The sequence below is a fragment of the Pituophis catenifer genome, unplaced genomic scaffold, assembly GCF_029215685.1.
Source record: "Pituophis catenifer annectens isolate HBS135680 unplaced genomic scaffold, rPitCat1.0.hap2 SCAF_4, whole genome shotgun sequence".
NCBI lineage: Eukaryota > Metazoa > Chordata > Lepidosauria > Squamata > Colubridae > Pituophis > Pituophis catenifer.
The window spans coordinates 73698619-73722710 of NW_027256884.1; the positions used below are offsets into that span (position 1 = coordinate 73698619).

At 35.9% G+C, this 24092-nt stretch overlaps 1 protein-coding gene across 1 annotated transcript; it reads right to left on the bottom strand.

The window, feature by feature from the left end:
• Window positions 1–5120: 5120 nt before the first annotated feature.
• On the bottom strand, window positions 5121–23940 carry NDUFV3 (NADH:ubiquinone oxidoreductase subunit V3). The gene is made up of 3 exons (XM_070943487.1): window positions 23623–23940; window positions 16530–16620; window positions 5121–5323 (listed from the first exon to the last, which is right to left on the bottom strand). Exons 1-3 carry the CDS (start codon window positions 23668–23670, stop codon window positions 5157–5159), a joined length of 306 nt encoding a protein of 101 aa, XP_070799588.1. The 5' UTR covers window positions 23671–23940; the 3' UTR covers window positions 5121–5156.
• Between the last annotated feature and the right edge of the window lie 152 nt (window positions 23941–24092).

The window sequence follows — 24092 nt, forward strand, 5'->3', positions numbered from 1 at the left end:
GACTTTAAAAAGACCAGAACTATCGCCAAAACTGAACACTTTAACAACAGAATAATCAGAGAAGCCATCGAGATAGAAAAACGTCCACACAGCATGAATAAACGAGATGATACCTCCCGCCTACCAGCCATTTGGAAACCCGCCCTCATTGACAAACAAATCCCTGACACAAAGAATGAGACCAGACCCACACTCACGAAAACCACACAGGATGTCACCACCACACTTCCACGCAAAAAGCAAACCCACACCGATGAAGCACGGCCACAAACCAGAAGCCAGACCACAGCTGCATCATTAGCCACTTTAAATCCCTCCAATCCATACATGAAGCAAACTGACACCCACCATGAAGATGTGGCACGACCACAAACACAAAGCCAAACAGCAGCAATGCAGCTCACCAGCTCAAATCCCCCTATAACTCAGACTAACACGAGCACAACCAAGCCCCCACCTAAACAGAACACACTCCCATCCAATCAGAGCACAGCCAACCCCCCCATCCAATCAGAGCACAGCCAAACCCCCAACCAATCAGAACACACCTCCACCCAATCAGAACACAGCCAAGCTCCCACCCAATCAGTTCACACCCCCACTAGCAGTTAAAAGGAAGAAACAGCTGCGATCTCACATTGCTCCTAGAAGCACGAAGCCGAAAACACCAGCCTGAAGATGATAAATGAGACTTCGTCGAAACGTCACCAAGACACTTCCAATTTTAACCCAAATAACCAAAGATCTACATATATATATAATTCTGAAAATCCAGTTGTTTTTGAACCTTAATTTACTGTTACATAGTATTCTTTCAGCTATTTCTAGTTCAGATATCCAACTTTATTCTCATTGTTGGAATTCTACCAGTCCCAAAGCTTTTTGCAGCCATAAAGGAGTGCCTCATGCCATCTTATAGCAGTTGCAAATGAAGGAACAATTCCTCATTGTCTTTAGCAGAAAAGTTTATTATAACACTTGTTAGCTAAGTTTTCTTCTCACTTTACCAACCCTTGACTTTAGATTATAGTGAACAACTTAAAAGAAACGTTTCCTGTCTTCTTTAAATTTAAGCAGGCCTAGCTACCTATATCATAAATCAAAACGGGAATACAAATTTGTAAGTTGTTATAATGAATGTGCAATATGCTACCTGAAATGGAGATAAAACACTGTGATGGGTATGACATGGATACACAATTTTGGTTATAATTCATCACTAGTAATTTACATAATCCAGTTATTTCTGGATTTCAACAGTAACACTCTTTGATGGTTGAGAAGGTGCATTTTAGGTCCCTTCAGGGATGCTTCAGAACATGTATGAGTATGTACAAACCATGTCTTTTCATATTATTAAAGACGTCCTGTTTTTTCCAGACTTTGCACATACAAATTGGAGCAGATTCTGGAGCAGTTGCATAAACCTGCAAAAATACACATCTGCTTTAACAATTTGAAGGGTGTCATATATGTACTTCCATAAATATAATCCATTTATTACTCCAATAATTCAAATCAGACTTTTTTTCCCTTACAAACCTAAGCTATTGTATGAATGCATAAAAAACCCAAAATAATGTTTTTCTTTTATTGCTGATGTGACCATTTGACAGGATGAATTAGAGAAAACACAGCTGGAGAGAAATATTTGGTATCAAGGAGACCAAGGCTTTATTTCAAAAGTAATAACAGAATAATAAAAGAATAACAAAGTTGGAATAGTCATCTAGTCCAACCTCCCACCCAAGCAGGAGATCCTACACCATTTCTGACATATGGCAGTCCAGTCTCTTCTTGAAAGCTTCCAGTGATGAAACTCCAACAACTTCTGAAGGTAAGCTGTTCCACTGGTTGATTGTACTGTCAGAAAATATCTCCTTATTTTTAGGTCAAATGTCTCCTTGTTCAGTTTCCATCCATTATTCCTTGTCTGGCTTTCATATGCTTTGGAAAATAGGTTGGCCCCTCCTCTCTGTGACAGCCCTTCAAATATTGGAACACTGCTATCATGTCTCCCCTGGTCCTCCTCACTAGACTAGCCATGCCCAGTTCCTGTAACCATTCATGTTTTAATCTCCAGTCCCCTAATCATCTTTGTTGCTCTTCTCTGCACTCTTTCTAGAGTCTCAACATCTTTTTTGGTGATCAAAACTGGATGCAGTATTCTAGGTGTGGTTTTACTAAGCTTTCTAGAATGGTATTAGTACCTCACATGACCTTGATTGAATCCCTCTGCTAATGCAATTTAGGATTGCATTGGCTTTTTTGGCTACCACTACACACTGTTGGCTCATATTTAATTGGTTGTCCACCAAGATCCCACACATAGTTACTGCTATTAAGCCTGGTTTCTCCCAATCTACACCTGTACTTTTGGTTTTTCTTGCCTAAGTGTAAGAGTTTACTTTTCTCTACACTGAATTTCATTTTGTTAGTTAGGGCAGTGTTCAAATCTGTCAAAATCCATCTGGATCTTGAGCCTATCATCTAGGGTGTTGGCTATTCCTGCCAGCTTAGTATCATCTGCAAATTTGATAAGTTCCCCTTCTATTCCCTCATCTAAGTCGTTTATGAAGATATTGAAGAGTACTGGGCCTAAGATGGAACCTTGTGGTACCCCACTGCTTACTTCCCTCCATGTAGACGTAGTACCATTAAGGACTACTTGTTGAGTACAGTTTGTCAGCCAGTTACAAATCTATCTGATGCTATCTATCTCACTTTTTTCTAGCTTACCAAATGCCTTGCTGAAGTCTAAATATACTATATTTAGTATAATTAGATGTAGTATGTCTATGAAGTAGCTCTGAAATCAAAATTAGACAATGTGAATATTCAATCTCTCCCAAAAATATACATGTGAAACGCACTTGGAAACCTGGTATTAGATTTTGCATATTAGTTTTCCCCCAGATGGAACTAAACACAAATTAAAATAAAAATTCAATACTAAGTACACTCTTGTCCATACATAATTAATAACGGGGGTATGAATTGGTAATGCTTTGTATTTGTTGGTTTTAATTCAAAGAAATGGGATAGAATTAAACAAAACAGACATACCTTCCAAAAGTCTTCTTTAGGTTTTCATAAGGACTGACCTATAGGTAGCCCTTGACTTATGACCATAACAGAGCCCCAAATTTCTGCTGCTAAGCAAGTCAGTTGTTAAATGAGGTTTGCCCCATTTTATGACTATTCTTGCCACAGTTGTTAAGTGAATCACTGCAATTGTTAAGTTGGTAACATAGTTGAAAAGTGAATCTGATTTCCCTATTGACTTTGCTTGTCAGAAGGTTGCAAAAGATTATCACGCCAGTTACTAATTGTCTGAATTTTGATCACAACCATGAGGATGCTGCAACGGTTGTGTGAAAAACAATCATCTTTTTTTTCCAGTGCTGTTATAACTTCAAACAGTCACTAAATAAATGGCTGTGAGTTGAAGACTACTCGTGTTGAAGAGTGTGGGATCCTGACCATTTTTCCAGGTCTTGTTCTTAACAATTTCTGGGGAAAATATTTCTATGCTCTACACTTCTTTGCAATGTTTTTCTTACTTAAATGACTTAAGTTTAACTGCTAGATAATTCAGATTTTAGATCTCAACAGCAGCAATTAACTATGTTTATCTTAAAGCTCTGATTTGACCCAGATGTTCAGATGCTTAAAAATTGATAAATACAAAATACAAAAGGAGTTCAATTTAACTATGTAATAAAGTTGAAACTAATAAGCATTTTTAAAGTGAGTAATAGTAACTGGATTATAAAAAGGCTCTTAAATTTGTACTAATTACAATGATCACTATTTCAGTTATTTCAAGAAATATGAAATTAAGCAAAAAAACAAAACAAAACACCCTCAGAAGAACTAAGATTTCAGCATGAACACAGCTCTAAAATCATGCTTATATCACATAAAACAAAGTACATTTTTGTTTGCTGTAAAGAAAATTATTTTTAAAAAACTAGTAATGAAGCATGTTTGAAAATTAATCTCAAGAGTCCAGAATTATGTTTACTAGAAGTGAGGGGTTGAAAAATTAGGGCATAATGGCGTCATATTAAGGAGGTATATCAGCACTGCTAAGAGACAAATGTAGATACATTCTTCTTTTTTAATATATCAAATAACTGCAGAAACTGATTTCTTCTTGTTTTTTTCATTTCTACCTGATCTGGCAAAGTGGAATCCAAAACAACTCTTCCTAGAAATGCCTCTTCAGCTGTTTGCAAGAGCTTTTGCTGCAAATTTTGGAAAGAACAGGCTGCTGTCAATAATCCCCTATTCAAGTCTTTAAGTTGATACTCATCTCCAAAACAATTTTCTATATCAAGTTAAATCTCATATAGAAATTAAGGGAACAGTGTTTACATGCCAATTCCCTTTACTTTTGCGCAGGCAACCCATCGTCAGCTATCCATACTCAGAATCAGGCTTTGTAAAACATAAAGCCAATTACTTTTATATCTTTTATAATAACATTATTCATTATATATTACTTTAGGATAAAATAACTGTCATTGCATTTTTTTATTTCCCAGCTGAGCTTCATTATTTTTGGACTAATAGACTTACTGTAGTTTACCAAGTTCCTTATCAGTATTTTACTACGCATGTCTGCATTCTTTCACTTGCTTCACACTCCTTCCTTTGTTCTCATGCCACGGGGGTATCGACTGCCGGTTGCTGAAAGGCAGCTGGCCCGATTTACTTTCAAAATGTAGCAATTACTTTTCTTAGTTAGTGAGGTGTTTTATTTTCTTTATAACAAATAAATGAGTTTTATTAGAGAACTTTTCTTCGCGTTTCTTTTCAGAATATTGCAACATGGAATAAGCCACGATCCATCCTCTAAACCAGGGTGATTTTTCCCAGAGCCAAAGATGGGATTAATCTATGCCCTGACAATAACATCCTTCAGCAAGTGGTACTAGGCTTTTTATGAACCAGGATTACAGAGATATTTATCACCCGCCTGCTATGACACTGCACAGTAGCATGAACTAAGGGAATTATCAAGTTATCATTAATTATTAGAACTAATCTGTCATAAAATCAGCAATAACTGAGGAATTAATGTTAATATTAATTTATAACACTCACAAGCATAATATTTTGTCGGAATTTATTTGTTTCCCACAATTAGTTCAGTGTCTTGGAGATAGCCTCCCAGAGGATGGCTGAGGCAGCCTGAATTTTGACAACAAGACATCAAAATCCACAAAAGTGAATGGTTGATATTCATGGTGCTGCAGGTTCTTGTAGGTAGAAATGTCATATGTTTCTTGAGCCGTTTCAGGTGATGGCTTGGCCACTAAAAGAAGAAAAGAAATACTGTAAATCCAGAGAACAGAAACAAAGTTCCTAGCGAAATCAGGTTTTGATACAAATGCAGATGTATTACTAACACTGAAAGTTATTACTATCAACTATGATCCCTGTGCGGAGCTTGATAAGTTGTAAAAAAAAAAAATACTTTCAAGACTTAAACATATCATTCAGTTGTGAATGATGCTAAGTTTGGGTAAGCAGGGTAAATACATGATGACTGGAACTATCAATCACAGCAAAGTATTGCAAGGTACCTTCTCCCAATTTGGTGTGAAGGAGAGTCAGAACCCTTGCCTAGGAAAGCTTCTGTGTGTCATACAGATAGGGTTATGACTATATTAGTGCTGGGGAAGGTAAATATTGATAGACTACAGATATGCTGAAATATAAATCAACATTTTTATAGTCCATTTTCAGCTATTTAATAAAATAATTCTTTTTTAAATATAAAGAAGTAACTGTACACTCTTAACTGTTTGTCATATTCTTCTTAGCTATATTAACTCAGAAAGCTAAAGAAAAAAATATAAACAACAAAGGGGGTTGGTGATTGCTACAAGAGAAGTAGATCCTTAAAAAAAAAAACCTCCCAGAAATTAATTGGATTTTACTTTAATTTTGAAGAAAAAGATAGTAAAAAAAGGACACCCACAACAGAGATGGAACATGACATAAGATGGCAATGCTGGGAATTGAGCTGCTAGAATAAAAGTTAGTGATAAGGAAGGACAGCTTAAAAGAAAGACAGAGTAATACCAAATAGTTTTAGCAATAGAATGTATGTAACTGGAAAACACAGTGACATAGAACAGGTTCTGGACATAAAAGTTACCAAATAGGCTTATGATTATGAAATGTTGATCAATGAACAGTTTTTATAATTCAATAAGATTTCCCTCAGGGAAGTTTGAATGTAGGAAAGATGTAGCTTCTCTTCACAAAACAAGCTATATTTCAGTAAAAAGTACATGATTTACATGTGTGATAAACATATCCACATTTCACACATAGTCAAGAATATAATAACGTTAAAGAGAATTTGAATATCCAGTATTAAATTGTAACTGATTATCAATATGTTTGTTTTAAAACAAAAATCAGGAATAAACCAAAATACATGTCCCGGTGCCTGGAGGCCGTACGGATCTGGATGGGGAGAAACCGGCTCAGACTCAACCCATCCAAGACCGAGTGGCTGTGGTTTCCGACGTCCCGATATAGTCAGCTGGTGCCATCGCTGACTATTGGGGGCGAAGCATTGGCCCCCACGGAGAGGGCTCGCAACTTGGGTGTCCTCCTGGATTCACGGCTGTCTTTAGAAGAGCACTTGACGGCCGTGACCGGGAGGATTTTTCATCAGGTTCGCCTGATTCGCCAGTTGCGCCCCTTTCTGGATCGGGACTCGTTACGCACGGTCACTCATGCCCTCGTCACCTCCCGTCTGGACTATTGTAACGCTCTCTACATGGGGCTCCCCTTGAGGAGCACTCGGAGGCTCCAACTGGCGCAGAGTGCGGCCGCGCGGGTGGTGATGGGAGCGACGTGGCGCTCCCATGTAACGCCCCTCCTGCGCGAGCTGCACTGGCTCCCGGTGGTCTTCCGAGTGCGCTTCAAGGTTTTGGTTATCACCTTTAGAGCGCTCCATGGCCTAGGACCTGGTTATCTACGGGACCGCCTGCTACCACCAATAGCCTCCCACCGACCAGTACGCTCCCATAGAGAGGGGCTCCTCCGGGTGCCGTCGGCCAAACAATGTCGACTGGCGGCCCCCAGGGGGAGAGCCTTCTCTGTGGGGGCACCTACTATCTGGAACGAGCTCCCCCCCGAGATACGGAGGATTCCGGATCTGCGCACCTTCCGTCGCACGCTTAAGACGTTTCTATTCCAGCAAGCCGGCCTGACTTAAACTTCTCCGTTTTTAAATGGGAATTTTAAATTCGGTTTTAAATTATTGGGGTTTTAAATATGGTTCAGCCAAATTTATTTAATTTGTTTTATCTCTATTTTAAATTTTGTATTTATATGTTTTATTTTTATGGCTGTTCACCGCCCTGAGTCCTTCGGGAGTAGGGCGGTATACAAATTCAATAAAAACAAAAACAAAACAAAAAAAACATGGGATGAGCATTTCCTAACATGTAACTGAAACTTCAATGTTTATTTTACATTAGCTTCCACCACCAAATAGGCAAGCCAATGGTTTGTTTTTCTAGCAGTAGAATATAAACCAAAACATGCATATTCTCTTATAAATCCAGAACCATATCTTTCCAAAGGAGTTTTTACATCATACAGATAAATAGGGTTAAACACGCTAATTGTTCTTTTACTTCACAAAAGCTACAAATATGTTCTTCACCCTTCAAAGAAATTTTATTTTAATAAAACCCCTGGGTTTGACATGAAGCCATAATTTGTTTAGCTACTGTTTGCTGAATGAGCAATAAAAGCCTGGTTTATGTATCATTCTAAATGGAAATTATTATCTACATTATTAATTGTGTTTTATTTTGTTTTGTTGGCCACTTTGAATACTTGGTGGAATATAAAGGTAGGGCAAAACTTAAGCATAAGCCACTGCTTGAAAATTATAGTGATATATTCACATACTGTACAAAGCTAAAGCCAAACAAACCATGCATTTACTTTGCATGATATGAATCCAGTCACTGATTGGAATCTGGTTGTAACATGAAACTAATCATCTCCCGTTCTCAATAGTAGAACACCTTTGTCATTAATTTATATAGCTCAATTTTGCACTCAACATATTAGCCCTCTACCCTGCCTCATCATAAATTATCAAAGGAGTGATGCTTTAAATTAATAATTTTAAAGGATAACATATAATATACCATCATAAAGGCCTGGATAATAATCCAAAATTTGAGCTTCAAATGTTCTGGATAGACACAATTATTCTTAGTGATACTTTCCTTATAGATTAAGTACTCAGTCTGATTTTTAATATTGATTGGACAGAGGATTTTAATGTCTTGAAAGAATGTTATATTCTTTTATTAACTGTATACTTTTACAATACAATTGAATTATTTTCCAATAATTCTGTCCTTAACAGTGTTTAAAACATTTTATATAAATGTAAATATACAGGGAATATTGGATATGTACCCCCCTGTGTTCAATATACTGTATTTCTATAGCAATATTTAGTAATTGTTTAAGCCTCTTCCACTGAAATAATTGTAAATTACAGTACTACCCTGTTTCCCCCAAAATAAGACATTCCCTGATTAGCCCAATCGGGCTTTTGAGCGCATGGCAATAAGGCCAAGTGCTTATTTCAGGGTTCAAAAAAATATAAGACAGGGTCTTATTTTCGGGGAAACACGGTGTTTCCAGCTGGATGTCTATTAATATTTATTTATGGTTTTTAGTTATATTATCAATGCTACCTATATACAATTGCATTTTAATAGACTATTATTTATAGCCAGCTTTAGAAGTTTCAAATTTTACCTTCTCTGATCTCTTGTTCCAATTTTCTAGACTAGCCAAGCTAAACTGAAAGAGAGCCAGGACATGTCTTTTCTGCCATTATTTTTCCAGGAACTGCTGCCCCCTTCTGGAACTCAAAATAATTGAGGATTTTGGGGTGGGGAGTGTTAGGTATTAAACTGCAAAATCTTTGATAATATTTATCACTTTGACATGCATGTTGAATTTTAAGTTTCTTATCTGTTAATTCATACTACAACTGGTATCTATTATTTTCTCTTTGTTTATCAATGGATATAGATTATTGAAAATAACAGATCTTAAAAATCATATTGATATATACTACAGAATTTAAAATTTAGAAAAATGAACAGAGAAAGCTTCATGGGAAGGTTTTTAGAATATGAAGAAAATTATATTCACTTTAGGGTATTTTGTGATTAAAAGAATATTTTAAGAATATTAAAGGAGTGAAAGAGAATGAAAATTCAGATAGCAAGAGAGCCAAAAGAAAACTATCTGATGCAAACATGCATCATAATGATTCAATCACTAATCTTTGCTAACCTACAGGCACTAATTTTCTTCACATCCCAAGAAGGTCAAAGTAAATTTGCTTCCTTACAGAACTGATTTATGTATCTATCAAAAGGTTCAAGGGGTGAAAAAGAGTGAAAAGTACCACATAAACAGCAACTTTCAAACAAAAAGCAACATTAAGCTATGAGCAAATGCAGATAGAAGAAAAGTCTGAAAACAGGTCACTCAAAAGTTTGTGCTTTAGCAAGTAGGGTCAAAATTTTCCTTTCCTTTATGAAGACATTTTCACGTGGTCATCACAGTTTTGAATGTTCTAAATTCCCTTAACACTTCAAACAAGAAACAGTAGCAAAAATAGAATGTTGTTTCCTCCCCATCCCCAAATTTTCCATTAGCACCTTTAAAGCTTAATGGGAGAACCAGAGAACATAACTGTAAAAGAGTATAACAGTTCATCAGCAATGTGAAAAGGCCTTCTTTGGAAAGTACATTAGGAAAGCGGGAAGAAACATTTCAAGACATTACTTCAAATAATGGGAAAGTCAGAATATAGGACAGAATATATATAAATCCTTTCAACCAACAGAACTAATGCAGAAGAAGATAAAGTGATACCCTGTGGAGTGCTTTGTTCTTCAATTTGAACTTCTACTTCTGGGATGATCTCCTCCTTCAGGGTGGTTTTTATCACTGGTATTCTTTCCCTTGAAACTTCAGGCCCTGGTTTTTCAAAAATTCTCTCTTGCATCTCAGTTTTTTGCATTTTCTTTGTAATGTTTTCATCCTGTTCCAGATTTTGTGATATATTTTGTGGAGTTCTCCATGGATCAGTTTCAGAGAGAGATACTTCCTGGCTTCCAGACAAAGCTTCTATTGGCTTTTGACTCTCTGCATTCACTATTCCTAAATTCTTGCTCTTTAAATGTATTTTTTTAGACCTTTGTTGTGAAGCAGTTTTTATCATATCGGATTCTAACTGCTTGTTGTCAGTTGTCCGGCAGGGTTCTTTTTGTCTGTGCGGCTTCTCTTTGAAGTCATCATCTTCAGAATCAGAGCTAGAGTCTGATTCAGAACTGGATGAAGAAAATGGCTCTTCATCTGCTAACCTCTTCCCTAAGCCTTCTGTGGAAGAGAAAACTGGTGTTCTCTCAAAAGGAAACTGTGCCTTCTGAGGAAATGTTACCAAAGTTTTCATTGCCAAGAATTTTCTCAGATCTTCATCTGTTAATTTTACAGCTGCATCTGGTTTACAGTTAGTTATGACCTTCCCCTTATCTGTAAATTGTGGGAAAGAATTAGGAGACAGCTTTTAAAAGAAAACCAACCTCCACTTTGGGCAGGTTAATAGTTGGATTTGCTCTTTCAGTACTAATTCCAGCTGGCTAATTTCAATTTCTGAGTTGGCACAGAAGAGATTATAATTTCTAGATAAATATTTTCAAGGCTATCACTATGATATGTAATTCTGGTATAACTGATTTGTGGAATTAACTGATACAAATTTCAATTGCTTCAGAAAAATATCTATTAGATTTCATATCAATATAAAACATTTTAAAATATATCCTTCAGTTTAAAATATTTTAATTAAATTTATATGCTGCCCATCTCACTATCCAAAGCAACTCTGGGCAGCTTACAATACGATAAAAACATAAATATAAAACATTAACATTAACAAATGTTTCTTCTAGGAACCTTCGCATATTACTAGCTTGATACACTTAGGACTTGGCTGTTAATAAACTTTGTCAGACATACTCTGATCCAATCTCCAGAATTGAACACCTCCCTATTATCACGACTGCATATTGTATTTCATGTTGCAATATTCAACTATTTCATAGTTGAAGCAACAACATCATATGTTTCAAGTCTATATATATATATATAGACTTGAAACATTCATTTTATATATATAATGAAATATATATATATATATATATATATATGTATGTATGTCTTTGGTTATTCGGGTTTTCTTCCGCGTAAAATTGGAAGCATCTTGGCGATGTTTCGATGAAGTCTCATTCGTCATCTTCAGGCTGGTGTTTTCGGCTTCGTGCTTCTAGGAGCAATGTGTGATCGCAGCTGTTTCTTCCTTTTAACTGCCAGTGGGGGTGTGAACTGATTAGGTGGGAGCTTGGCTGTGTTCTGATTGGGTGGAGGTGTGTTCTGATTGGGTGGAGGCTTGGCTGTGCTCTGATTGGATGGGGGGTTGGCTGTGCTCTGATTGGATGGGAGTGTGTTCTATTTGGGTGGGGGCTTGGTTGTGCTCGGGTTAGTCTGAGTTGTAGGGGGATTTGAGCTGGTGAGCTGCATTGCTGTTGTTTGGCTTCGCGTTTGTGGTCATGCCACATCTTCATGGTGGGTGTCAGTCTGCTTCATGTATGGATTGGAGGGGTTTAAAGGGGCTAATGATGCAGCTGTGGTCTGGCTTCTGGTCCGCGGTCGTGCCTCATCCTCAGTGTGGGTTTGAGTCTGCTTTCTGCGTGGATGTGTGGTGGTTACATCCTGTGTGGCTCTCGTGAGTGTGGGTCTGGTGTCATTCTTTGTGTTAGGGACTTGTTTGTCAATAAGGGCGGGTTTCCAAATGGCTGGTAGGCGGGAGGTATCATCTCGTTTATTCATGCTGTGTGGACGTTTTTCTATCTCGATGGCTTCTCTGATTATTCTGTTGTTAAAGTGTTCAGTTTTGGCGATAGTACTGGTCTTTTTAAAGTCAATATCATGTCCTGTGGCTTTGAGGTGTTGGACCAGGGAAGAAGTTGGTTCCTCTTTTCTGACTGAGTTCTTGTGTTCTTCAATGCGTGCACTTATTCTTCTGTTGGTTTGTCCGATGTATGTGGTGGGGCAGGCGGTGCATGGGATTTCATATACTCCTTGATTTTCTAACTCAATTTTGTCTTTGGGGTTTCTTAGGATGGTGGATATTTTTCGGTTTGTGCAGAATGCTGTCTTGATGTTGTGTTTGTGGAGGATCTTGCTGATTCTATATGTGGTGCCTTTTATGTATGGGATAGCCCTCCTCCCATACATAAAAGGCACCACAGATAGAACCCCCACTGGCGGTTAAAAGGAAGAAACAGCTGCGATCACACACATTGCTCCTAGAAGCACGAAGCCGAAGACACCAGCCTGAAGATGACAAATGAGACTTCGTCGAAACGTTGCCAAGAAACCTCCAATTTTACGCGGGAGAAAACCCGAATAACCAAAGACCTACATATATATATATATATTGCTCAAAAAAATAAAGGGAACACAAGCAGAAGACATCCGAGATCTGAATGAATGAAATAGCCTTATTAAATACTTTGTTCTTTACATACAGTAGTTTATACACTGCTCAAACAACTAAAGGGAACACAAAACTACTGTATGTAACGAACAAAGTATTTAATAAGGCTATTTCATTCATTCAGATCTCGGATGTCTTCTGCTTGTGTTCCCTTTATTTTTTTGAGCAGTGTATGTATGTATGTATGTATATATGTGTATGTATGTGTGTGTGTGTGTGTGTGTGTGTATATATATATATATATATATATATATATATATATATATATATATATACATATACATATACATATATATAATGAATTCAGAATATATACTGTGTTTTCCCGAAAATAAGACCCTGTTTTATATTTTTTTTGAACCCTGAAATAAGTGCTTGACCTTATTGCCATGCGCTCAAAAGCCCAATTGGGTTTATTATCAGTTGGGGGAAACAGGGTAATAGACTTGAAACATACAGTATGATATATATAAATATATAACTTAATAAAATAAAAGCCTCTCTATGAGGAAGATGTGTGATTAATAAGTTTGATATTATGTATTATATGATATTGATATATGTTATATGTGTGTATGTATATAGATATAATACACTCACACATTTATCAAACTTATTGATAATCAAACTTATTTAATTATAAAACTATTATTTTGTTTTTCAACATATCAATGCATTTATGTATATAAATCAACAAAATCATAAGATTATGTCTGATTTACTTTGATCATTTCACATGTGCAAATTCATTGGAGAAGTCAAAATCTAGGAATGGTTAATGGATCAAGAACATGCACGCAAAGAACCTGCTGGCTTAATATCATCAAAACTGATATAAAAATGAACATCTAACAACTGAAAGAAGCTGTGCTTGACAGTGTACCATGGAGAGCACTTGCCTATAAAATCACCACGAGTCGGACACGACTGAACTGTTAAAACAATTAGTTATTAAGAAACAATGGTTACTTCTCAGTAGAGGGCACCACAATTTTATCTACTCAAATCTTTCCATAACACTCAAGTGCAATTAAAGTGGTTCTGATTAAACAATGTTTATCATCATGGATGGCAGGTATGCAGAGAAATTGTTTTCAAGGATATTTAACCATGCAAAGCATAACAATGAAATAAAGATATGAAGCTTTGTTTTTTTACGTAAACAGTAATTGATGACAAACTAATAAATCCTTTTTTAATGTATTGGGAAAGAGGTATCTATGCATATTAGTGATGCTTACAAGTTTTATTAGCACAAAACAATTTTGCCTCTTTATTTCTACATTATAGCACTGGAAAACCATGAGAAGATTAAGTTCTAATGCTTTTTAAGTCATTCACTGTCTTCATTTTTTTCAGGCTACTCAAATCAAACTGACAAACTTTTTGATAGAGACAATATGAGCTTTTAATAATTATTTTAAAACTATTAGATAAAATAGAGTTACAGAACTTAACATCAGGGACCTAATGCTGCATTAATCATCCAACTATAATAAACAGAGAATAAACATTTTAAAGCATGATACGCAAAAACCAATTACGCTGCATTTTTTGTAACCTGAATATTAAATCATGTTTAATATTTAATTTAATTTATATTTAAATTAATAATAATAATATATTTAATTCAAAGATCATAGCTATTTAAGTTTTCAAGTTCTGATTTATTGAAACCTAATGATATATTTTCTTCTTGAAATATACATATTAAAAGTTGTAAGAAACTGCTATATATAATGTTATAGTTCATGATGCAGAAAATAAGCAGCATTTTGGGCTGTTAAGGAAAAATGCTAGCATACATGCAGGCAATATTTTAAAAGTCATTGTGATTATAAATTTTTCAGAGACTGTTTCCCAGACAGCATACATTCATTGTATCATACAGTACAGTAAATTTCTTTCAGACTTTCTATGATTTAATATAGAATCAAATTAAATATTATATATTTCCTAATTAATTTAAGATGTGTATGGCCACATATTTTAAAACAATTTTCACAACAATAAAATTATAAAAATCATAGAAACATAAAAAACTAGAAACTCGCACTTCCATCAACCTTCCTGGGCATTCAAACAACTCTCTGCAGGCTCCACCTCTTTATTGTAATGCCTGCAATTTTATTTGCTTTCTGGAAGGCTAACTGGGTGGGGTCTGTCACATTGCCAGGAAAGTGTGTTCCATAAGTTAGGGACAGCTATGGAAAAGGCATACTTCCTAGGTCCCACTAGATGAAAGTATTTCAGAGAAGGGACCTAAAGCATTCCCATTCTATCCAATTGCTTGGGATGGCTGATACCTTCAAGGAGAGGCAGCTTCGCAAATGGCCTAGTTTCGTACCATGTAGAACTTTAAAGTTAATGACTATCAATTTGAATTGCACTTGGGAGGAAGTGGCACATTATGTGTGCCACTGTATTCTAGTCCAGTTGTAACTTCCAGGTGGTCTTCACTGGCATGCCTGAGAATAGCATGTATGGACATGCACTTAGCTCTTCCTATGAGATCCCTAAAGAAAGCATCACATGGGTAGTCACATGGATCCAAAAAAAGATGCAGCTTCTATAAGGTATTTCCAATAGATGCTAAGTGGGCATTCGTGTATATTCTGAGTCACATTACCCTTTAAACTGGATCTATATAGAGTTATATAATACCATTATATTATCAAGTTTATGTTCAGCAAGCCCATTTTTTAAAATTTTATCCAGTATTAGGCAGAAAATCAGAGAATGTATGAAATGAAGATATAAAGGCCTTTTTAAATAAAGTTAACTTGCTAAAGTTAGATGACACACAAAAATAAATTTTATTTGCTCCTCTCTTTGTAGGTACAGGTAGGTAGGATATAAAAGAAATAATTTTCAAAATGGAAAGTGGTAAAACACTAGGAATGGATGGATCCCTACTGAGTGATATAAGACATTTAAAGATTTTTTGCTGCCAAAATCCTGTGAATTGTCTGATGAGATATTTCATAAAGGAAAGCAGCAGCATTTAATCAGGCCTATATTACAGTTCTACCAAAAGCAGGAAAAGACTACACTCAAGTGTGCTAGTTAATATCCAATTTCATTGCTTAATATTGTACAAAGATATTAAATTTGTGTGTAGTTATATTTTAAAAAATTAAATACTTCCCCATATATTTTGGGTCTATAACTCCTAGCATTCAAAATTAGCATGGAATTACAATACCATCATATCTCAAGGTCATCAAATTGGAAAAGGATAATTTAAAGGCTTGTGAAAGTCTTCACATTTGGTTAGATGTCAGTCCTCTTGTGTATGATATCAGAGATTTATAGCTTGTGTTTTTATTATGTGATTTGAATGATATGGTAGTTACTGAACAGTCTTTTTATTTTGCTATGAGAACCCATATTATTAGTTTAATAACAAAATATTTACATATATCTGTCAAATAGGATTTTTAAAGCTTTCACTGATACCACCAAGACGTTTGCTTAAATATTAATTCCTGTAGAGTCAGATCTAAGAACAGGAGGTGGCAGGCAGAAAGGGAAAAAAGGATACTGTAGAATTGCATGGATGAGGAAATGAGACTTTGTGTGTGCGAGAGGGAGGGAGGGAGGGAGGGAGAGAGAGAGAGATGGAGAGAAGAATAAACGTGGGTGACTTTTCTCCTTTCCATTTAATGGATTTTCCCAAGGGAATTATGGTTTATGGAATGGCAGAGCAATAATATTTTATTTTAGTTTTAAATATAATTTTTTTGAGGAAGAACATTCATCCTATAACAAAACCCACAAAACTTTGAATCTTCACATCCTACAAAACATGAAAAATAGCAATTGCTTAATTAATGTTGCTTCAATAATAAATATTTTTTTTGGCAATAAATATTTTAAATTGTCTTACCTTTTGGGAAGCCTTTTTTAGAATCACCAGGTTTGGTGCAGAGATAAAGAGAAGGCATACTTCGTAAACCCCATGCTTGCTGTGATACAGCCTATAAGAATTAGGAAAGATACTTGATGAACAACTTTTTAATTAGTATGTATTTTTCAAAAATATGTACAGCATACAATAACATAGTCATAGATTTTTATTTATTTATTTATTTATTTATTTATTTATTTTCAATTTATATACCGCCCTTCTCCCTGAGGACTCAGGGCGGTGCACAGCCAGAATTAAAAACATGAAATACAAATATTAAAAACAATTAAAATCTATATAAATTTGGCCCAAAATTTAAAAAACCACAAACCAATTAAACATTTAAAAAATGAGTAACAAGCTCATGAAATAGTGCTAATAAAATAGCTTGCATAAGAATTCCTTGTGAAAAATTCTAAAATCTTATTTTCAGTTAAAAGAAAGGCTTGTTGCTATACAAAAGGTAGTCCTTGATTTACAACCACAATTGAGCCCAAATTTTATGTTGTTAAGTGAGACAGTTTTTAAGTGAGTTTTGCCCCATTTTTACAACATTTCTTGCCACAATTGTTAAGTGAACCACTGCAGTTGACAAGTTAGTAACCTGTTTGTTAAGTGAATCTGGCTTCCTCATTGACATTGCTTGTCAGAAGGTTGCAAAAAGTGATCACATGATCCCAGGATGCTGCAATGGTCATAAGTATAAACCAGTTGCCAAGCATCTGAATTTTGATCACATGATCATGGGGATGCTGCAAAGGTATAACTATGAAAAACGGTCATATCACTTTTTTCAGTGCCGTTGTAACTTTGAATGGTCACTAAATGAACTGTTGTAAGTCAAGGACTACCTGTAATATATTTGCAGTGCATTATTAATAAAGCAGATTATGCAAATATATTTAAAAATATTAAACCACATATTGTCTCTCCAATATTGTATCTAATTACGTCTGGTTTTTTGTTTTTTTTAAAGATTTCCGGGCAATCACATCTAAAGTTTAGCCTAGGCAACTAATGACCTATACCATTTCTAGCTGTTTTTACACAGAAATCATATGATTAACTACTGCAGTGATTCATTTAACAACTGTGACAAAAAAGGTAGTAAAATGGGACACAACTCACTTAGCAACTGTCTTGCTTAGCAATGGAAATTTTGGGCTCCATTGTGATTGGAAGTTGAGGACTACCTGTATAGTATTGCAATTATTGCAAGAATTTAAGAAGGGCTAGCACTTGGTTATAGAAAAGATTCTAAAAGTCATACTTTTCATACAGACTTCAAAATAAAGTCTATTTTTATTAACAGGTATTTCTAAGATGCCTGGAAATAACTGGAAAACTGCAACACAGGAGGTAAAAGAATATGTGGACAAGGAAAAAAACTTTGATATATGCCATCCATGCTATATACAGGTAGTCCTCGACTCATGGTTCAGTTTATAAAGTAAGAGCATATACAGTATTCATAGGCCTACAGTTAAACCTGGCAAACTACAGACTAGATTACCCAAGATATACAGGTAGTCCTCGACGTACAACAGTTCATTTAGTGACTGTTCAAAGTTACAATGGCAATGAAAAATGTGACTTATGACAGATTTTCAGAGTTACAACCTTTGCAGCATCCTCATAATCATGTGATCAAAATTCAGATACTTGACAACTTGTTCATATTTATGATCATTGCTGTGTCCTGGAGTCATGTGATCACCTTTTGCAACCTTCTGACCAGCAAAGTCAATGGGAAAGCCAGATTCACTTAACAACTGTGGCAAGAAAGGTTGTAAAAAGGGGGAAAATTCACTTAACAAATGTCTCGCTTAACAATATAAATTTTGGGCTCAATCGTGAACGTAATTCGAGGACTACCTGTATAGTTTTACATAAGAACAGGTTCTTTTTGTAGACTTCAGCTTGGCCTTCAATACTATCATTCCAGAAATTCTTCACTCAAAACTGATTCAGCTTGCTGTGCCTCTCCTTTCTTGTAGGTGGATTATTAGCTTTTTGACAGATAGGAAGCAACAGGTGAAATTACATTTAGTTCCCAGGTAATTAGCACAGACACCTCTCAAAGCTGTGTGTTCTGAGATTCGACCGGAAGCGTTGCGGCGAGACAGTCAGGGATTAGCAGGCTCTGATGAGACCTGTGAAATCCCGGGCTGACGAACCATTGCAGAGGGGTCTCTGGACCGGATCTGTCCTGTAGGGACAGGGAAGAAGGAGAGGCACCTTGGAAGACCAAGAGGAACAGGCAAGTTTCTCGGAGGTCAGAGGAAATTCTCTCAGACTCTGCAGCGGGGGGCGTTGACCATTACGATCACCATTAAACTGGGGCAACCGGACCAAGCATTGTGCAGGAGCGGAGAATTGAGTGGAATATTGATGCCGGATGAGTGACATCTAACTCATAGGCAGAAAGAAAAAAAAAAGAGGATTTTCAAAATAATTGTAAATGTCCTGGCGCTATAAAAGCAGCTAATAGGTATGGGAAAGGACGGAAGAAGAACATTAAGGCGGAAGTTATAAAGTGACAAAACCCGATCAGAAAATTGTTTTTTTGGATTTAAGTATTTGGAGAACTTTTTAAAAAAATTAGAATTAAGATCCTTCTTTAATTTAGGAACCTTAAAGGGAGGAAGATTAAAGAATGAAGAAACACTTGTAATAGAAAGCACCAGTTAATGACTCTAACTTGAAACTAAATTGGAATGTAACGTGGAATTTGGACTAGACAAATCTGGACTGAATTTTAAACTGATTTGGTGTATATAAAGGTGAAAAAGAAGAAGAAAAATTAAATAAGTAAAAACTGTTAAAGTGGACTTCAAACAAAATGGATGCTTTTCAAGCTTGTTGATTGTAATTGTGGATTGTAGAGAGCCATCTTCAGGAATAAAAAAATTATTACAACACTGAATCTCTGTTTTGGAAAAAAAAAACTTGGACTTTGAAATGGATAACAGCATGTGAGAATTTTTAAGGAGGCTTTGTTTGTTCACAAGTGTTTTGGCTTTGAGGGGAAAAAAAAGAGGATTACAACGTAACTTCAATTGGAATAATATCAACCTAGAAAGAACAAAATGGTACAGGAACTTAAGGGAATGATGAAAACAATATACTTATCATTGAAAGTGGAAATAAGGGAAATGACCACAATGTTGCATGGAAAATTGAAACCTGATGACCAAAAAATTGACTTAGGATACATTCAAGTTGACAAAGAAATAACTAATGAGAAGCAAGAAAAAGAGACTGACAATAAAGAAGAAGACAAAGACAAGGAGATTGATTATGGAAAATTAAATGATTATGTGGGTAGTAATAATAAAAAGGAGAACTTTAAAAATTACAAGAAATAGAAAAAGGGGAAAGAAACAAAGAAAGAAAAAAGGGTGGAATAGAAAGAATATAAAAAATTTAAATGGTTACACTGGGATTATCAGTGAGAAAATAAGAAAAAGGAATGGAAAACAATCAGAAAGACACAGCAAAACAGAAGAGTTTATGACCTTAAAAAACAAAATGATTATACTGGGATTAACAGTGAAAAGATAAGAAAAAGGGAAAAGAGAGTTCAGGATTTTAAAGTACAAAAGAAAAGAAGGGAAATAAAAATAAAAATAAAAAAATATAAAGATAGAAAGGGAGAAAGAAATGGAAGAGGCATATGGGGTACATAAAATGAATACTAGAGAAAAGATGAAATTGTATCTTTAATGAAGTGATTTTAAACTATATGGATGTATGATGAATGTAATAATTGGAATATTTTTAATTAATGAAGGGGACTGTAATAACTGGAATATTCTTAATTACATATTTGGAATTTAACTAAATAAGAAAAGAAAGCTGAAATGATATTGGATTATGAATTAATTAGATATATTTAACTGGCTTTTATAAAAATGTTGAAGTGTATTATTTGGAACAGTTGATAAAGAAAAAATTATTTGAGATTGGAACAAGAGAATTTAAGAAAATAATTCGGAATTGTATTATGTTGTATGAATTTAAATTTAGGGGTACTGGAGTAAGATTGATAATTAATTGATTTTTTATTGAATATGTTTAACTAGTGAAATTATGATAACTGGATTATTTTTAAAATAAGAGATAAGAATATAAATAATTGATGAAGTAATAGAATGGTAATAATGAATTATTTAAGTCAATATGAAGAAATGAGAAAATGTAGGGATGCTTAAGAATTGAAAATAAGACCCAGAAATAAGAAGTTTAATATATGAAATTGTAGTAGTCCGAACATTTGGGTTAAGGTATATATTTAATTGGTTTTTACTAATATGTTGAATTGTATTATTTGGAACAGTTGATAAAAGAATTATTGGTGATTAGAATAAGAGAATTTAAGGAAATAATTGAGGATTGTACTATGTTATGTGAATTTAAATTTAGGGGTTGAAATTTTAAGGAGGGAAAAGAAAAATTGAACTATATTAGGATGAGAAGTTAAGATGAAGGGTAATATTGTTTCTTAAAATTAGAGAGAATAAATGCTATGAGAAAAATTGAATATATAAAATTGTGTTAAAGATGAACAAAAATCTGTATAAATTTAAGACCGGGCCAATATTCTGTTCAGAAAAGATGTATTGTATGTTTGTTTGTGTATTTAAAAAATAAAAAACTTTACAAAAAAAAAGGCGGTGTGTTCTCTCCATTGCTCTTCTGTCTATACCAATGACTGCATCTTTAGGGTTCCCTGTTAAAGTATTGAAGTTTGCAAATGATACAACAGTCATTGGTCTCATTCAAGATGATGAGTCTGCATATGGATGAACAGGTTGAACAGTGGTGCAGATGGAACAACCTGGAACTACACATGCTTAAAACTGACAGTGGATTTTAGGAGGAGCCCTTCTATTCTACCACCTCTTACTATATTTGGCAGCACAGTATCGGCAGTCCTTTCTGGACCAGGACTCCCTACTCACGGTCACTCAAGCACTTGTCACCTCTCGTCTGAACTATTGTAATGCTCTCTACATGGGGCTCCCCTTGGGGTACACCCGGAGGCTCCAACTGGTGCAGAATGCGGCCGCGCGGGGGATTATGGGAGCGACGGGGCGCTCCCATGTGACTCCTCTCTTGCGCGAGCTGCATTGGCTTCCAGTGGACTTCCGGGTGCGCTTCAAGGTGTTGGTGATCACCTTTAAAGCGCTCCATGGCTTGGGGCCGGGGTACTTACGGGACCGCCTTCTGCCACCAATAGCCTCCCACCGGCCGGTTCGCTCCCACAGAGAGGGCCTCCTCAGGGTGCCGTCGGCCAGACAATGCCGGCTGGCGACCCCCAGGAGGAGGTGGTGGCACCTACCCTTTGGAACAATCTACCCCCAGAGATATGAGTGATCTCCGACCTCAGGACTTTTCATCGGGCCCTAAAAACTTACTTTTTTCAGTTAGCCGGTCTGTCTTGATTTTAGAGTTGGTTTTAAAATTTTGATACTGATTTTAAATTGACAAATTTTAAATTATGGGCCAAATTTATTAATTATTTTAAATCTGTTTTTAATTGTAATGTTATGTATAAATGTTTTTATTTTGGCTGTTCACCGCCCTGAGTCCGAAAGGAGAAGGGCAGTATAGAAGTTTGAATAATAAATAAATAAATAAATAAATAAGTAAAGTCCTTCAAATTTTGGGGTTCCATAATCTCCCATTAAAAAGGCACAACAAAGAATGTTCTTCCTGTGTCAAGTTAGGAAGTTCAACAGCTATTGAACTTCCTATTGAACTATTGATATTTATTCAACAGCTAAGTACTTATTAGCAGCTAATAATTGAGTCTGTCATTTGTACTTCTATAACTGTCTGGCTTGCTACAGCAACCAAACAGGATAGGTACAGACTCCAACAGATATTTAGGACTGCAGAAAGAACAACTGCAACCAACCAACCTGCCTGCCTGCCATAGAAGATGTGCATATTGCCAGGTCAGAAGCAGGGCTGAGAAAATATCTACAGACTCCTCACATTCTGGACATAAACTGTTCAACTCCTCCACTCAGGAATCCATTATAGTGCATTGCATGCCAAAACAACTAGACACATATAGTTTTTTTCCTTGTGCCATTACTCTGCTGAACACCTCTCACAGTACTATCAAATGTCTATGTATTTACCCATATTGTATGGCATGACCATTATCCTTATCTTCTTTAGTACCCTCTGTTATTGGTATCATTACTATGATTATTACTCTGTATGTTGAGAGCTTCTGCACTGGAATCAAATACTTTGTGTGTCTAATCACACTTGGCCAAATAAATATTCTATTCCTATTCTATTAAGAAACGAATTGATAAGTAAAATTCAAGTCAATTCAGCCAGAACTCTGCAAGAAGCAACATCAGACCCTAACATCATACCCGTCAGAAACTACAACTGGTCTACCTTGAATAAGTAAAATATTGTCAGAGAGAAAATTTGGATACCACAAATATTCCTGTCCTAATTATACTAAAACAATGAAAAGATTTCTTTTGTCAGTTTTATTTACTCTCCCAAGCAAAGAAATACTGTATATATTACCGGTACTGCTTGAAACCTCTCATTTCAGGCAACTTTCAAAATAAAATTCACTCTAGCCACAATTGATTTCAAGAGCTCAAGGTGCTTCATATGAAATCTTAATATTTTCTTTCTTTATAGCACTGCTTCTATCTTTCCTGCCACCACTGCCCTTTTTCACTTCCCTGCCCCAAGGGTATGTTCATTTCAGTTTTTCTCAAAGCTATTTAGGCATGTATTTGTAACCCTTCTTGATTATGTTTTTACTCGCTAACAGTTTATTCTTCACCTTGCTGACTGGAAAATAATCCTCATGTACAGTCTACGTCAAAATAGTAGTAGATATCCCGAGTAAAATTAGATGTCCTGAATCAAATTATACCAGCTGGAAACTTCAGGTCAAATCCAAACAGACAATAAATCTAATTATTGGCAGAGAAATAGGACGGATCAATTGCTCATACCGGCGGACGCCTAACAGGAAAACGGAATCTACAAACAACTCCTTTTAATGAATCTTATCCTCCATTACCTTAAACGCCGCAACACGACCGTAGCGAGTCACCAGGGAGGCCGCCATCTTGGCGTCTCCCAAAACCTGTTCGGCGTCCTCCTTTGGCCGAAAAGAAAAGGTTCCCACCCCATCTTCCTTCCGCAACCGCTATCCGGAGGCAAGTACTGTACGCCGCTCACGTGGGTAGGAAGTGTTTGTGTTGCTTAGTAGCGGCGGGAGATGGAACGGAGAGTTCCCTTTAGTTTGAGAGATTACGGAGGAGTGGAGGGGCTCTTCTAAACCCAGACGGACGGACATGAACAGAGCTTCAGCGAAAAATGTTGGAAGGACGTCCTTGGACCGTTGTCTTGAGTGCAATATGGGGGGTGGGGTCCTTGGTGCTTTCTGAGCTTCTTTTCTTGCAGACGTTTTATTAACCAAACTAGTTAACCTCATTAACCTCATCAGCACCAAGGACCCCTCATTTCAACCCTGCAAACATTCCCCTT

Excerpts from the sequence above, each read along its gene's own strand:
- NDUFV3 (XM_070943487.1), bottom strand. The coding sequence starts at position 23,670 with ATGGCGGCCTCCCTGGTGACTCGCTACGGTCGTGTTGCGGCGTTTAAG. Across the intron at positions 16,621-23,622 it reads GTCGTGTTGCGGCGTTTAAG|GCTGTATCACAGCAAGCATG; the intron begins GTAATGGAGGAT and ends TAATTCTTATAG. Across the intron at positions 5,324-16,529 it reads TAAAAAAGGCTTCCCAAAAG|TGGCCAAGCCATCACCTGAA; the intron begins GTAAGACAATTT and ends TTCTTCTTTTAG.